This window comes from Prorops nasuta, unplaced genomic scaffold, assembly GCF_024137725.1.
Source record: "Prorops nasuta isolate Cenicafe-Biocafe unplaced genomic scaffold, Cenicafe_Pnas_1.2 PNAS00212, whole genome shotgun sequence".
Classification (NCBI taxonomy): domain Eukaryota; kingdom Metazoa; phylum Arthropoda; class Insecta; order Hymenoptera; family Bethylidae; genus Prorops; species Prorops nasuta.
In genome coordinates, this window is record NW_027117008.1 from 1 (window position 1) to 15,018 (window position 15,018).

The 15,018-nt window shown below is 40.2% G+C and overlaps 1 protein-coding gene across 1 annotated transcript in view; it reads left to right on the forward strand.

Moving 5' to 3' along the window:
* Positions 1-6: 6 nt before the first annotated feature.
* LOC136785251 (uncharacterized) overlaps positions 7-15,018 on the forward strand; it is a gene marked incomplete at its 5' end in the record, with an annotated part of 46,948 nt that continues 31,936 nt past the window's right edge. The window contains 26 exons of the mRNA XM_066746283.1: positions 7-187; positions 269-465; positions 550-816; positions 892-1,147; positions 1,233-1,427; positions 1,517-1,699; positions 1,788-2,432; positions 2,535-2,736; positions 2,819-2,994; positions 3,115-3,386; positions 3,449-3,851; positions 4,244-4,486; positions 4,601-4,738; positions 6,202-6,990; positions 9,163-9,306; positions 9,562-9,633; positions 10,074-10,256; positions 10,343-10,663; positions 10,858-11,238; positions 11,346-11,669; positions 11,746-12,051; positions 12,136-12,492; positions 12,551-12,856; positions 12,928-13,242; positions 13,311-13,637; positions 13,832-14,809. Coding sequence (XP_066602380.1) covers positions 7-187; positions 269-465; positions 550-816; positions 892-1,147; positions 1,233-1,427; positions 1,517-1,699; positions 1,788-2,432; positions 2,535-2,736; positions 2,819-2,994; positions 3,115-3,386; positions 3,449-3,851; positions 4,244-4,486; positions 4,601-4,738; positions 6,202-6,990; positions 9,163-9,306; positions 9,562-9,633; positions 10,074-10,256; positions 10,343-10,663; positions 10,858-11,238; positions 11,346-11,669; positions 11,746-12,051; positions 12,136-12,492; positions 12,551-12,856; positions 12,928-13,242; positions 13,311-13,637; positions 13,832-14,809 — 8,161 coding nt within the window. The remainder of the gene's footprint in view (positions 188-268; positions 466-549; positions 817-891; positions 1,148-1,232; positions 1,428-1,516; positions 1,700-1,787; positions 2,433-2,534; positions 2,737-2,818; positions 2,995-3,114; positions 3,387-3,448; positions 3,852-4,243; positions 4,487-4,600; positions 4,739-6,201; positions 6,991-9,162; positions 9,307-9,561; positions 9,634-10,073; positions 10,257-10,342; positions 10,664-10,857; positions 11,239-11,345; positions 11,670-11,745; positions 12,052-12,135; positions 12,493-12,550; positions 12,857-12,927; positions 13,243-13,310; positions 13,638-13,831; positions 14,810-15,018) is intronic.

Genomic DNA, 15,018 nt, shown 5'->3' on the forward strand with positions numbered 1-15,018 from the left:
GATCCTTGCTCTGTTGCAAATGTTTGTGGACATGGAGCTGATTGTTCAACACTCAATCACAGTGCAGTATGTACTTGTCAACCTGGAGGAACTGGTGATCCCAATCTGGGATGCACACCAGTTCAGTACTGCAAAGCTGACACTCAATGTCCAACTGGATCAGCCTGTAACGGAGGAATATGCACTGGTAAGATCTTGAAATATTTTAGACTTAATCATTGTTAAATATTTTAAATTCACAAAGTTTAATCAAACTGTGTAATTGCAGCTCTTTGTGGTAGTGCTAGAGACTGCATTGGTGAACAGCTTTGTATTAATGGATTGTGTCAACCAACATGTAGAGGAAACTCAAGCTGCCCAGACTACCAATACTGCCATAATAATATTTGTGTTCAAGAATTCCGATGCATATCAGACGATGATTGTTCATATGACGAAAAATGTATCAAGAATAGTATTGGACAAGTAATAATTTATATTTTCTTGTAAACAGTAAAACAATGAAAAATAATTTAACAAAAATTTAAATATCAATTGATATATCTTTAGGCTGAATGTCGTGGAGCATGTGAGCTGATTCTTTGTGGACGTAACACTGAATGTAAGGCTGAAAGCCATATAGCTGAATGCAATTGTAAAACTGGCTTTTTCGGAAATGCACGAGACGACAAGATTGGATGTCAGTCAATCGAATGTCAGATTAACGAAGATTGCTCGGACGAGAAAATTTGTGACCTTCACAGATGCAGAATTGCTTGTCTGGCTCATAATCCTTGTGGGGTCAATGCCATCTGTACAGCCGAAAGACATTCTCAGGTAAAAGTTAATTAAAAGGATATTTTTTAAATCCTTTAAATGTCTCGTATGATAAAACGCGTTATATTATTACAGGTCTGTACCTGTCAACCTGGATACACTGGCGATGCCTACCATCATTGTCAATTGATTGATTTTTGCTTGAATATACCTTGCGCTCCTGGTGCTATTTGCGAGAACTCAAGAGGGTCCTACAAGTGTAGCTGTCAGCCAGGTACTGTTGGCGATCCCTATAATGGCGGATGCCAGCAACCTGTTGAATGTCTCAACGACGAAGACTGTCCTCTAAGTGCCAAATGTACCAACGTTAATAATATTCCAAAATGTTTTGGTATGTCTCATCATTTGCTGTAACAATCTTGCAGAATTTGAATTTTTAATTAATTATTATTTACTATTCTAAATTGTATTTTTAGATGTGTGTGCCCGTACACAATGTGGACCAAATGCTGATTGTATTGCTAGCAATCACGCAGCTGCTTGCCAATGTCGTCAAGGTTACGAAGGTGATCCAACTAGTTTAGGAGTAGGTTGTCGACCAAGACCAGTTACTTGTTCATCCTCAGCAGACTGTTCTCCCAACACCTACTGCTACGAAAGCATTTGCAGACGTACGTTTGTACAATTTTTGGATATAAGTTTTAGTTAATAAAATTAAATTAAAATAACAAACAATTAACCAAAATAATTTGAATTTCAGCTTTATGTCAATCGGACGAAGAATGTAACTTATCAGATGTTTGCTTGAGTGGACAATGTTTGGATCCTTGCAACATACGAGCAGCTTGTGGAACGAATGCTGAATGTGTAGTTAGGACTCACATCAAACAATGTAGCTGTCCACCTGGATTCACTGGGAACTCAGAAGTGGAGTGTGTTAGATGTGAGTAGTAAAAAGAAATACTGTATATTAAATAAAATAATTGTACAATTAAACTAAATAATTGCAATATGAAATAATTATTTTTCAGTGCCAGTTTCTTGTAGCGGTAGCCAAGATTGTTCATTAGGAAATACTTGTTGCGATAATGTTTGCCTGCCAGTTTGTACCAATGACAACGAGTGTGCGTTTAATGAAAAATGTATCCGAGGCAATTGTTTGTTAACTTGTCGATTGGATAACGACTGTTTCCTCGGTCATATTTGTTTGAACAACGCGTGCTCCTTCGGATGTCGCGCTGACGAAGACTGCAACGCCAACGCAGCGTGTATTCAGAACAGATGCGTGGATCCCTGTAAAGAGACTCCCTGTGGACCAAACGCCAAATGCACTGTGTTCAACCAGAGAGCCACTTGCTCTTGTCCAGCTGGCTTCATTCCAAATCCAACTCCCAAGGTTGCCTGTTTAAGATCACCAGGAACAATTTGCCAAGCCAATAGGGATTGCAGCGCTGGAACCTCGTGCATAAATGGACTCTGCACACCAGTTTGCTCTACCAATGCGAATTGCTTGAGCAATGAAAGATGCGACTCATCTGGAATTTGTAAATCGCTTTGCAGGAGGGACGAAGACTGCAGAAGTGGAGAAATTTGCGAGGGTCTTGTTTGTGCTGCTGGATGCAGATCTGATATCGAGTGTCAGGAAAATTTTGCTTGCATCAACAACCAATGCACTGGTAAAGTCTAGTTTAGAGAAATCTCTTCCTGATTAAACTTTAACAATTTTGAGCAAGAATTTTAAGGTCATATTTAAAACTGAATTTGATTTTTCTTGGTAGATCCATGTCTTTTACCAAATGCTTGTGGAGTCAACGCGAAATGCTTTGTCAGTAATCATCAGAAACATTGCACTTGTTCATCGCCATTGGTGGGGGATCCTCTGATTGGTTGTAGACAAGTTTTCGTTCCTTGTTTATCTGAAAACGAGTGTCTTCCAACTCAAACTTGCTATGGTAGCTCCTGTTACACTACCTGCAGAAGGTATATATAGTTAGAATACACTTTAAATTTATAATATATGCTTTTCAAATCACTTTGTTAATCAATTACGTTAATTTTTTAGCGATGCTAATTGCCTTAACGATGAGCGCTGCGATAGAGGAATTTGCAAAGCAATTTGTAATAGCGACGAACATTGCTTGTCAAATCAAATTTGCCAGAACAGATTGTGCGATATCGGTTGTCGTAGCGATAATACATGCCCCACTGATGAATCCTGTATTAACAACAAATGTAGAAGTACGTACCACACACACACACATTAATATTAACTGATAATTGAGTAGAAAAATCTTGGATATCGTGAATTACTTTTTCTTAACTATATATACATATATATTTATGTAAATTCGTTTTAAGGTCCATGCGAGGGAGGCAGAGCATGTGGTGAATGCGCTGGTTGTCGAGTGGTAAATCATGTGGCACAGTGCAGTTGTCCAGAGAATTATTCCGGTGTTGCTCATGTAAACTGTGCTAAAATAATGATACCTTGCGATGGCTCGTGCGAATGTGACGAAATTGGCTTCTGTACCAAGACTTGTTACGGCCACGATCAGTGTTCTTGTGGCGAGGCTTGCTATGGAGGAAAGTGTCGCACGAAATGCGACATCTCTACCAACACATGTCAAAAAGTAAGATCCAAACTACAAAGTTTTCAATATCCTCCAATCTATCCTTATTTTCATTTTTATAGGGATACATTTGCGACGGGGGACTATGTCTTGTCGGTTGTCGCACACACTCGGACTGTCCGCCATCTTTGAGTTGTACGAATAGCCAATGCGTGGATCCATGCTCTTCAAACGGTTCGCCATGTGGAATAAATGCACTCTGTCGCGTGTCGAATCATCGAGCCGTATGTTTATGTCCGGAGGGCTTCCAGGGTGAGCCGAGCCAGGAATGCTACCAATTGGAATGTCACAGGGACGAGGATTGCGAGCATAACAAACGATGCAGCGAAAATGGCGTCTGCACGAATCCCTGTTTACAGCACGGCGTTTGTGGATTCAATGCGCAGTGTCGTGTTGTGCACAGAAATGCTCAGTGCTCTTGCCCACCAGGACACTTTGGTAATCCAAAGATCAACTGCAAGAAAGGTAGGAAAATGAATGTGATAACCTTTCAGACATTTTTTTATATAGGATAGTATAAATTTGTAAGCACTACATCAAAATTAATGGCCGAATGAAAGATCGGAGTACCATGTTGAAGCTGTTAACAAACACCAAAGTCCTTTATAATTAAAAATATCAACAATAGCATAACATTTATTAATTAAAAAAATCGAATCGATTAAACGATTGCTTCGAGAAGTTTAATTTGTCCACTCCTAAATGGTGTACGGAGTTAACATTCGTGCAACATTCACGTGCGCTATATTGGTTTACATAACTCGTCCTCCAAACACTGAACGAATTACCGATAACTTTTTGTCGGATTAGTCATGGGTTCCATGAGTATAATAAAAATATTGATATCATGCACGCAGGAGGCGACGAGTGCTTGAGAAGACCTTGCGGTGTAAACGCAAAGTGCAGGGAAAGTTTGAACGGATTTGAATGCACTTGCGATCCAGGATGCCATGGCGATGCCCACACAGCGTGTATATGCGACGGTGGAGACCTTTGTCGAGACGTTAGATGTGGTGTGAACGCAGCATGTCGCATATACAAAAATGAGCCCCAATGCTACTGCCCACCGAATTATCCAACTGGAGATCCAGAACATGCTTGTAAGTCTAATGAATTTTGTGCTTTTGTTCATGCTTAATAGGAGACTGAATATCAACACTCTTGCATTTATATTTCAATCAGAAATAATTAAATGTATGCTTGTGGTTTTGCAGGTAGCTCCGAAAAGAGTTTGGGCGATTGTCGAACTTTGGGATGTGGCAAGGATGCTGAGTGTATTCGCGATGGTACGATATTCGTATGTCGATGTCCACCCGGTACAACTGGCTCGCCAGATATCGAATGCAAGACAGGTAAGGGTCGACTTACTAACTGTTTAACCAAAATGCAACCTGGTTAATTTGATGTACAGCATTTTGTGACTTGTTAGCAATTACTGACGATATCGCAGGAACATGGTCTGTAGAATAACCATGTATCGTCCACTAGGTTTTTAATAATATGCTATAGATGTATTAATCCAGTGATTCGTTAACACTGAGAGACAGATGTGATTGAAGCAGAAAACTGCCTGCTACGACACTGGATAATTTTATACATATATACTCACAGCAAAAAGTTTTTACTTGTACATATATATAGGCATACTGTACATAATAATGTGAAAGACATGTCACACGTATCTCACACATAACTTTATATGTAGAATGTTTACTTCAGTATCCAATCTGTCTTAAAAAAAGTAGTATTACACTGAAAAAACTCACGATTCATGAATTTTTTCTCCAAGCTAAAGGTTTAAATCAAAGAGTGAAAATACGAATTCCAGTCGCTTCCCACGACGTACTTTTTTTACCGAACAATCGAGTTGTTAGAAGTGAATTAATAAAAACGATTACATGTTTAATTAGTTCAATTAGTTGTTCGTGTAATGTTACTATTGTATGAAATTGATTTTTCCGCAAATAATTGCTTTAATTAAAATGTAATCCGGAAAAACGTAGGAAAAGAGGAATGATTGCTGAGCTTTTTTTCAGTATACTGTATCTCGTAGACTCTATATGCTATATACATATAGATTTATTTATATAATTTGCAAGTATACGTATATATCACACGTATCAAGTTGCGAGTACACGGCGAGTGAGGTACACGTGCGGCGTGCGGAGCCAACGCGCCGCGCGTGGAGCGGAAGTGCCGCGTGTCCCCTCCACGCACGCACCACGCGCAGCACGTCCGTTCCAAAAAAGTGCAAACCGCGCGTGAATTCACGTGCCGTGTATTCGCACCTTTACAACATATACATATGCTTACCAATATACATACATAGATACTATATTAGAAATAGTAAGAAATAATACAGATTGGGAACTGCGAAAGGGACATTCTCATATACCCATGCTTGATATTTGCTGATATTCACGGGATGTTTTCCTACTCTCTGAAGTCTCTGGGGGCTTGTTTGTAAATAGGCTTGTATTATTTATTTACATGTATCTATTACATTGAAAACTATATTTTTTACATTATATTACATAATATACATTACATATATATATGTATATATATGTATATATATATATATATCATCGAAGCGACGAGCCCGGAGTAAATAGAACAAAGCGTTGATAGATTAGAAAGAATTCTCTGCACCTCTGCCCAAGGAGAATATAAAGCATGTGGTTTAACGTTATTTGTGAGAAAGTTTCTTTTCACAGTTCTTACGAAAGCTTTTTTCTTTGTTTTCCTCCCTGAAACCCTGAACCCAAACACCCATGTGAAACCCGACTGTGGAATCCGTCGCGTGGCCTCGTAGAGCGCGAATGCACGGTAGACACGGAATGCCCGAACGAGAAGGCGTGCATAAACCTACAATGCCTGGATCCGTGCGCGTTGCGGGGTGCCTGCGGTATAAACGCGTTGTGTCGCGTGGTGCTGCACAAGCCACGCTGTTCCTGCCCCCAGTGCTACATCGGGATGCCAAAGAGCGCGTGCCAGCCGGACCCGAAATGCGACACGCCCAATCCGCGTCCACCGCCCGGCATAAACTGCTCCTCCGACCTGGACTGCCCGGAGAACCTTGCCTGCCACCTGCGGAGTGGCGAGTGCCGCGACCCCTGCCTCGACTCGCGCCACGACTGCGAGTCCACGAAGAAGTGCCAGGTCCGCAGTCACAAGCCGGTATGCGTCTGCAAGTTCGGTTTCGTGGTTAACGAGGTCGGTGAACTCACCTGCGCCCCGGACACCCTGGCCTGCTCGCGAGACTACGACTGTCCCTCCAACGCCGCGTGCGTCAACGGCAAATGTCAGAACCCCTGCAACGTCCGTAACCGGAAGCGCCCCTGCCCGGCCGATAAGAGCTGCGACGTCCTCGAGCATCGACCGGTCTGCGTCTGCATCCGCAACTGCAATCCTTCCCTATCCATTTGCCTGCGAGACAGTGGCTGCTCGGCGGACTTGGCGTGCCGCAACTATCGCTGCGTGGACCCCTGCGAGAACTCCACCTGTCCGGCTGATGCCCCCTGTTACGTCGAGGAGCACAAGCCTATCTGCAAGTTCTGTCCCCCCGGCTTTGTGCCAGATACTAAATACGGATGCATGAAAGGTAAACACCAATTCTCAACTCTTCTCACCACCTTCTTCTACTTCTTCTTTTATTACCTATTCACGCTACAGTCGCTAGTTTTTACCTTGTTTGTCTTACGTCTTTTAGCCTTACTCTTATTCTACTGTACCATATATATATATACGTATTATCATTGTTGTTGTTATTTTCAGTTTTGTTCTTCTTGTATCTCCCCTTGTCCTTGTTTTCTTCTTCTTCTTCTTCTTCTTCCTCTTCTTCTTCTTCTTCTTCTTTACAGTTTTTGTAGCTCGTCACCTTCTCCCGCACTCTGCTATTTCTCTCTTCAGCAATAACTCAACACGATTCACACCAATTTCTTCCAGCTCTCGAGTAAAATCTCGCAGACGATTTTTCATTGTTTACTTTGATTTCTGTCTGCAAGTTTTTACCCTCTAAGATTAAACTATACACTATACGATTGTTCAATGTTAACACGTTTATGTAGCAATGAGAAAGTTAAGTGGTTTATATTAGCCCATCTCTCAGCTCCCTCTTTTACTTCAGCAGGGTTCTTGTTACCAGAGGACCCATCTTCCGTTACATCTGTCTCTATATATTTCTAATCATAATATTTCTTAATTAATTAGCTTATCTGTTATTGATTGTGCGTGCATGCTTATACTTCTTAATTCATAGAATCTGATAATCATATATGTACTGTTAGAAATATTATTTTTAGTGTAGTAGACTAATAGTAATTACTCTATATATTACATGTCAATGTCTATTGTCGGATGTCTATGTGTGCTTATTATCATTAAATTCACAGCAGTTCAGAATCCCAACTTTACTCGTGAGTATTATGATGATTGCAGTGACAAAGAGTACCTATATGTTGAAAGTTTCAACGTTGATCCTAGCATCATTCTTTGTCAAATGCTATGTGTTTGTTGTGTCAGGTCACACAGACCAGCTTGTTTTTGTAAAATTATTCAAGAAGGATCTATGAAAAGTCCAACAATAAAGGCAAAAATATTCGAGCAAAAGAAAAACTGTGTGGAGGCCCTTAGGATATGGTTTTTACTATGATTCTTCAATTTGAAGGATCTATCGATAAAATAAATTTTTATCCATCTTCAAGTGTCAATGAAATCTGTAAAAATTCATGGTGATTGCTTATCCGATCAAATTTGTTCGGAAGACTTGTGTAAAAATCCTTGTGACAAAGAGATATGTTTGAGAAACCAGTCTTTCTTTGTCAAAAACCATGAGTCTGTCTGCTTCTACTCGTCTGCCAATCAAATTTCAACTGTTTTTAGCCTACTTCCAGGTAAAAATTTCTCCACTCTGGAATCTTGTGTTGATATTAATTTCTGTACCATTACCTGTGTTTCTCCTTGCCAGAACAAAATTGGAAATGACCAATTCTGGAAAAGTTGAGAGCATAAAATTTAATTTAATGAAACACATTCGATAAAAAATTTAATGCAAAAAACAACAAAAGTGTGTAGATTATTAATGGTGTATATAATATCTCTACATTAAACTGTATGAAGCACTACAATGAAAAAAAACATGTATATAAGCGGACATTTATACTACATTGCAAAAACAGAACATTCTTGCTATACTTCAGTGTAAAATAATGCTTGTGCATGATCTCAATGTATAAATTATCTAATGATTTTAACAATTAATTCGAGTACTGACAATAATTTACTGTATTTTATGTGCTAAGAGGACTGGGCTTTGCACTATATACAAATCTTTATGTATTTTTTATTTATGCGCGATATAATTGTAAATCTTCATCATTGCGTAATATAACAGTGATTTTTTTATATATTTTTTATTTTACAATATATATTATAAAATAGGAATGCCTGTTACTGTGTTTCTATTTAATTTTTACCATATTAAATTTATTATTATTGTATAAATAATAGTAATAGAAAATTAAAATGTTTACTTACATATAACACTATGCTTTGTGCATATGCATCATGAAGTTTCCTTGGGGTACAGTAACTGGCATTCTTCTATGTACTCCGTTCCAAATAAAAATGCAGTTTTCTCGTGTACTCGATAAAAATGTTTTTTTTTTTAGTTTTTATCACGAAGGACATCAATGTTTTAAAATTTTTTGGTATAATATTAGAATAGCTTCAATGCTTATAATTTCATGTGCCTAACAAAACTTTGTCTTATCAGATGTGAAATGTGCAACGCATTCTGATTGCCCGGCACAATTGGCTTGCATTGACCACCAGTGCTTGAATCCCTGCACCCTTGGAAATCCCTGTGACTATGTTGAGGTTTGCCATGTTCAAGATCATCGACCTGTTTGTGTTAAAGGTATATTTTCCCATGCATAATTAATCATTAATTTTTAACAGGCATAATATTGATACTTTAAAAATATTTTTTATTTTCGAGTTATTTGCTTTTGTTCTTAACTATTGTTGACTTTGCATAAACAGGAAAGCTCAAATGTGATGTAGACTTTATTGCAATTTTTCCTTCAATCATTCTTATTGTAAAATCATAAAATTTTAATGTTAATTAACAGGAGACTGAATTTACTAGTTACATTTGCATTGACATTTACAGAGGAAGAACCTGGATGTAATGATTGCCCTGCTGGGACTCAATGCGATCATTTGACCAATACGTGTGTAAAAGGTTTGTATCAAAACGTGTGCAAAAGAATTGCCTTAAAAACCTGCGTTTCTTTTTACAGTCAATAATTCAAAATCAATGTATATACATGTTTAAAAATATGTACATATAGTGCTTGTACAAACACAATATAATCGACTTTTATCTATATGTACCACAAAAAGCACAAGAAACCGCTACGTTTAAATTTCTCAGCACAATGCAATATTTTCTTACTATGTAAATTGTTTCCTTATCGCAGTGATTCAATAACTTTTACAAACTTTTTTACTTCAATATTTTTTCTGCATTTTATTTTTTATTCCGCGAAATTCGATCTTACACTTAGTCTAAATAGAGTCTTCTATAAAAATTGTTTATACACTGGATTTTCTTCAAAATACACTTCAATTTATTTGCACGTCTTTCTTTGGGGCTACATGGGCTTTTATCACTTTCTTTAGCCGGTTGCACTAGCGACAACGACTGCCCATTGACAACAGCGTGTATCGGGCACACTTGTCTGGAACCATGTCTCATTCGGAATCCCTGTGCGGAAAATGCAGTCTGTATCAATAAAAATCACGGAACAGATTGCAGCTGTAAAGAAGGCTATCATGGAAATGGTTTCTCGTATTGTGAAACAGGTAAAAAATTGATTTACTTTAAGACGAGATAAAATAATTTAACTTCACTGAGGCTAGAAGTGAATATTAATTACATATCATTGCAGAAGAGGAAGGCAAAAACATTTGCCAGTATAACGAAGACTGTCCACCGCACAAATATTGCGACAGGCTTAACAGAGAATGCATCAATCCATGCAGAGAAGCAGACTGCGGTGAGAATTCCAATTGCTATGCAGAAAACCACGAGGCACATTGCAGATGCATCTCTGGCTACATCGGAGATCCACTTATTGGCTGTGAGCCACAAACTGGCGACCCTTGTATTCCGAATCCTTGCGGTCTCGATGCTATGTGCGAAAATGATAATGGCAACCCAATTTGCTTCTGTCCAAAAGGACTGACTGGAAATCCATTCGATAAATGCAGTATGTATACAATTTGACCAACATTTCCCTTCAAACCCTGATCATTTAATCCACTTATTTAATTTCGACTTATGATTTACTTGATTTCTTCAGCTAAACATTTAACGACAATGTGAATAACGTCATTGATTATTGTCACTGAGCAGAATTTATATGCTAACTCATAATTAATTTTACCATCAAATAATAACCAGTTCCAGAAGGTGATAAGTGTGAGGGAAATCCATGTGGCCATAATTCAGGATGCAGAGTGGTCGGTGGCAAAGTAAAATGCTTCTGCCTACCGGGATACGAAGGAAATCCTCCACAGTCCCCATGTGCGCTCCCAAGTAGCCCATGCGACCCATCCCCATGTGGGCCTAACACTCAGTGCTCCATTTTGAATAATGGATTTGCCAAATGTACCTGTTTAAGCGGTTTCATCGAAAGTCCTAACACTATTAGGGGCTGCGTCCCTAAGATTGACTCGTGTGACCCTAACCCGTGTGGTTACGGTGCTTTATGCAATTCTACCAGAACCCCACCTTGTTACTGTCCCGAGCTCACTGTTGGAAACCCTTACAACAGCTGTTCAGGTAAGCTTCATACTAACCCATCTTAATTAATTCTTTGTGTTCGTTATTTGCATACAAAATGTCTTTAAAATTTATATATGTTAATAAATAATTATTTCATTTAATAGTCCATTCATCAGAGCCTTACGACCCATGCAATCCATCACCCTGTGGCAAAAATGCAATTTGCACCACGGAGCATGGCGAAGCAAAATGCAGCTGCATTCCACCTTTCATTGGTAATCCTTACGTGGATGGCTGTAAAGCTGAATGTTTTACCAACCTCGATTGTCCACATCACTTGGCTTGCTTCAATCAACTTTGTCGAGATCCATGCCCTGGTATTTGCGGAAACAATGCGCAATGCGAGGTTCTCAATCATATTCCAGTTTGCTCATGTTTACCTGGGTATAACGGAGATCCATTCCGTTCCTGCAAAATTGACAAAACACGTAAGTAATCTAGTGCTTATACCCTTGGCAAAAATTTCGAATTAAAAATGGTGCATTCTGATGATACGCTTTGCAGCTCTTCCGGCTCAAAATCCTTGCATACCATCCACTTGTGGTCCACACAGCGTTTGTCGTGTGGTTAACGACAGAGCAGTTTGCTCATGCAGTCCAGGATATCAAGGAACTCCCCCATCCTGCCGTCCAGAGTGTCTGGTTAGCTTTGAATGTCCAGAACATCAGGCTTGCATTGGACAAAAGTGCAGTGATCCTTGCCGTGATTTGTGCGGAGAGAATGCCAATTGCCAAGTCATCAATCACAACCCTCTCTGCTCTTGTCCACCCAATTACGTTGGTGACCCATTCCTACGATGTATCAAAGAGGGTAAACTAACTTTTACCATTATTCGTACTGAAAAAAGGAATTTGATTCTTTTATAAGTATAAATATTTAACGTGTACCTTGTAGAGCCGAAAGATACTGGTAAAACTCCATGCTACCCATCACCTTGCGGGCCAAACGCAGACTGTCGAGCGCAAGAGGGTCATCCAGTATGCACATGTATCACAGGAATGTTCGGTGCACCTCCTAATTGCAGGCCGGAATGTTTGATTCATCAAGATTGTCCATATTATCTCGCTTGCATTCAAAAGAAATGCTTGGATCCGTGCATTGGCTCTTGTGGATTTAATACTAATTGTACAGTCCAAAATCATAGGCCTATGTGTCATTGTAACGAAGGGTACGAGGGTGATCCTTTCTCAGGATGTAGTCCGAAAGGTAAACTTCTATCATCTCGAAGAATCGAAATAATTTTCTTTCTCGGTACGAACGACCTGAGGACATTTTGTCAATTTAATTAAAATTTTAGTAACGTATCCAGTAACTTTGCCCTGTAATCCATCACCCTGTGGATCAAACGCTATATGCAAGGAACGAAGTGGTGCCGGATCCTGCACGTGTTTACCAGATTACACCGGTGATCCTTATGAGGGATGCAGACCAGAATGCGTGCAGAACTCCGATTGTACGCACACGAAAGCTTGTACAAATAACAAATGCAAAGATGCTTGCATAGGCGCTTGTGGCCTTAACGCAGAATGCCAAGTGTTCAATCATCAGCCATCTTGCACTTGTTTATCTGGTTTCACTGGAGATCCACTCACTTCTTGTCATATACTTCAACCAGGTATGGTCGAGATCTATATTTAATTTCTTACTTCTCAAGGTCATGTTAAAAATCTTTTGGTTTATTAATAGATATTCCGAAACCACCAACGAATCCATGCGAGCCATCACCTTGCGGTTCATACAGCAACTGTCGCGTCATAGATAATCACGCTGTATGTTCTTGTCAGCCCGATTACATTGGCAGTCCTCCTGGATGTAGACCAGAATGTGTGATTAGTGCAGATTGCCCACAAAATGCAGCTTGCATTAGCCAAAAGTGCAAGGACCCATGCCCGGGCACTTGTGGAGTCAATGCAGATTGTCAAGTTATCAATCATAATCCAGTATGCAGCTGTACTTTCGGGTACACTGGTGATCCGTTCTTCGGGTGTGTTAAAGAAGAGCGTAAGTATAATAAATTTATATTAAAATTAATGCATTGTTGAGTAATCTGTTTGTCATTGATTCTACAGCGAAAATACCAAGTCCAGAGCCAAGCGGAAATCCTTGTGTACCATCACCTTGTGGTCCAAATTCTCAATGCCGTGTTATCGATGGATTCCCAGCATGTTCTTGCTTGCCTAATTACATTGGCAGAGCGCCTAATTGTCGTCCACAGTGCGTCATAAACGAAGGTTGTCCTGGAAATCTGGCCTGTCAAAACGAGCAGTGCGTTGATCCTTGCCCAGGCTCCTGTGGCGTCAATACCTATTGTAACGTTGTGAAGCACAATCCAGTCTGCATTTGCAATTCTGGCTATACAGGAAATCCGTTTACCGAGTGTACACCTATCGTAGAAGGTAATGCTTTCACATTAACCATGCACGATGAGGATAAAACTGGTTACGTATAATTATTAATTAACAATAACAAGTATAAAATTTCAAATACTGCTCAGTGAAATTAATTACCTAAGAACCAGTTTTGTCTTCAGTCTCTTAACGGAAATTGGAATACAGAATTAACGCTTAAATAAAAAATTTGCAATGCACAGAGCCTATTACAACTGAAAAGCCACGTACCCCTTGCAATCCGTCACCTTGCGGAGCAAACGCTGTGTGCAATGAGAGAAACGGTGCTGGATCTTGTACATGCCTGCCGGAGTACTTTGGGGATCCGTATACCGGTTGCAGACCGGAATGCGTCACAAACGCCGATTGCGATCGTAGCAAAGCTTGTTTAAACAACAAATGCGTAAATCCTTGCCCCAAAACTTGCGGACAGTTTGCAACTTGCCGCGTAGCGAACCATGCGCCTTCCTGTTCCTGCTTGCCAGGATACATGGGTGATCCGTTTAGATCTTGCAGCCCGATAGAGGCGACTCCCGAACCAATTCCTATAAATCCTTGCGAACCATCTCCCTGTGGAGCCAATAGCAATTGTCGCACCCACAATGGTCACGCGGTTTGCTTATGTCAGCCAGGTTTTCTAGGGACCCCACCATCCTGCCGACCTGAGTGTATTGTCAGTTCAGAGTGTCCGCAGAACAAAGCCTGCGTGGATAACAAATGCACTGATCCTTGCGTAGGCTCCTGTGGACAGAATACCAGATGTCTCACGGTTAATCATAATCCAATCTGCACGTGCGCCAGTGGCTACACGGGTGATCCATTCGTTATTTGCACCAAGGTTTACTTGCCCGAAACACCACCGAAACACGCCGGTAGTCCTTGCTCTCCTAACCCTTGCGGTCCTCATTCGCAGTGTAAAGTCATAGGCTCTCAACCGGCTTGCTCGTGTCTCTCGAATGTCATTGGTCGACCACCCAATTGCAGACCGGAATGCACCGATAACTCGGAATGCCCTAATACCGCGGCATGTATAAACCAGCACTGCAAAAATCCTTGCCTCTCTCTTGGAGCTTGCGGTGAATTGGCCAGATGCACTGTTCAGAATCACGTACCGATATGCTCCTGCCCCGAAGGATACGTGGGCGATGCAACTTTCCGTTGCAGCTTAGCACCGCCTCCTTGTAAGTATTACGACACGACACTGAATCGAGGATTCTGTAAAAGCTCCGTTCTGTAAAAATATTTCGACATGTCTATATTCCTTCTTATCAGTTTCTTGATTTCTTAAGAGTTTTAATAACGGAGAGATTTTAAGTTTTCAAGAAGAAAAGGAGAGGAATCCTTAATTCGGAGTATCTTTGAGAATGGGAATCCTTTGTAGCGGTAAAAG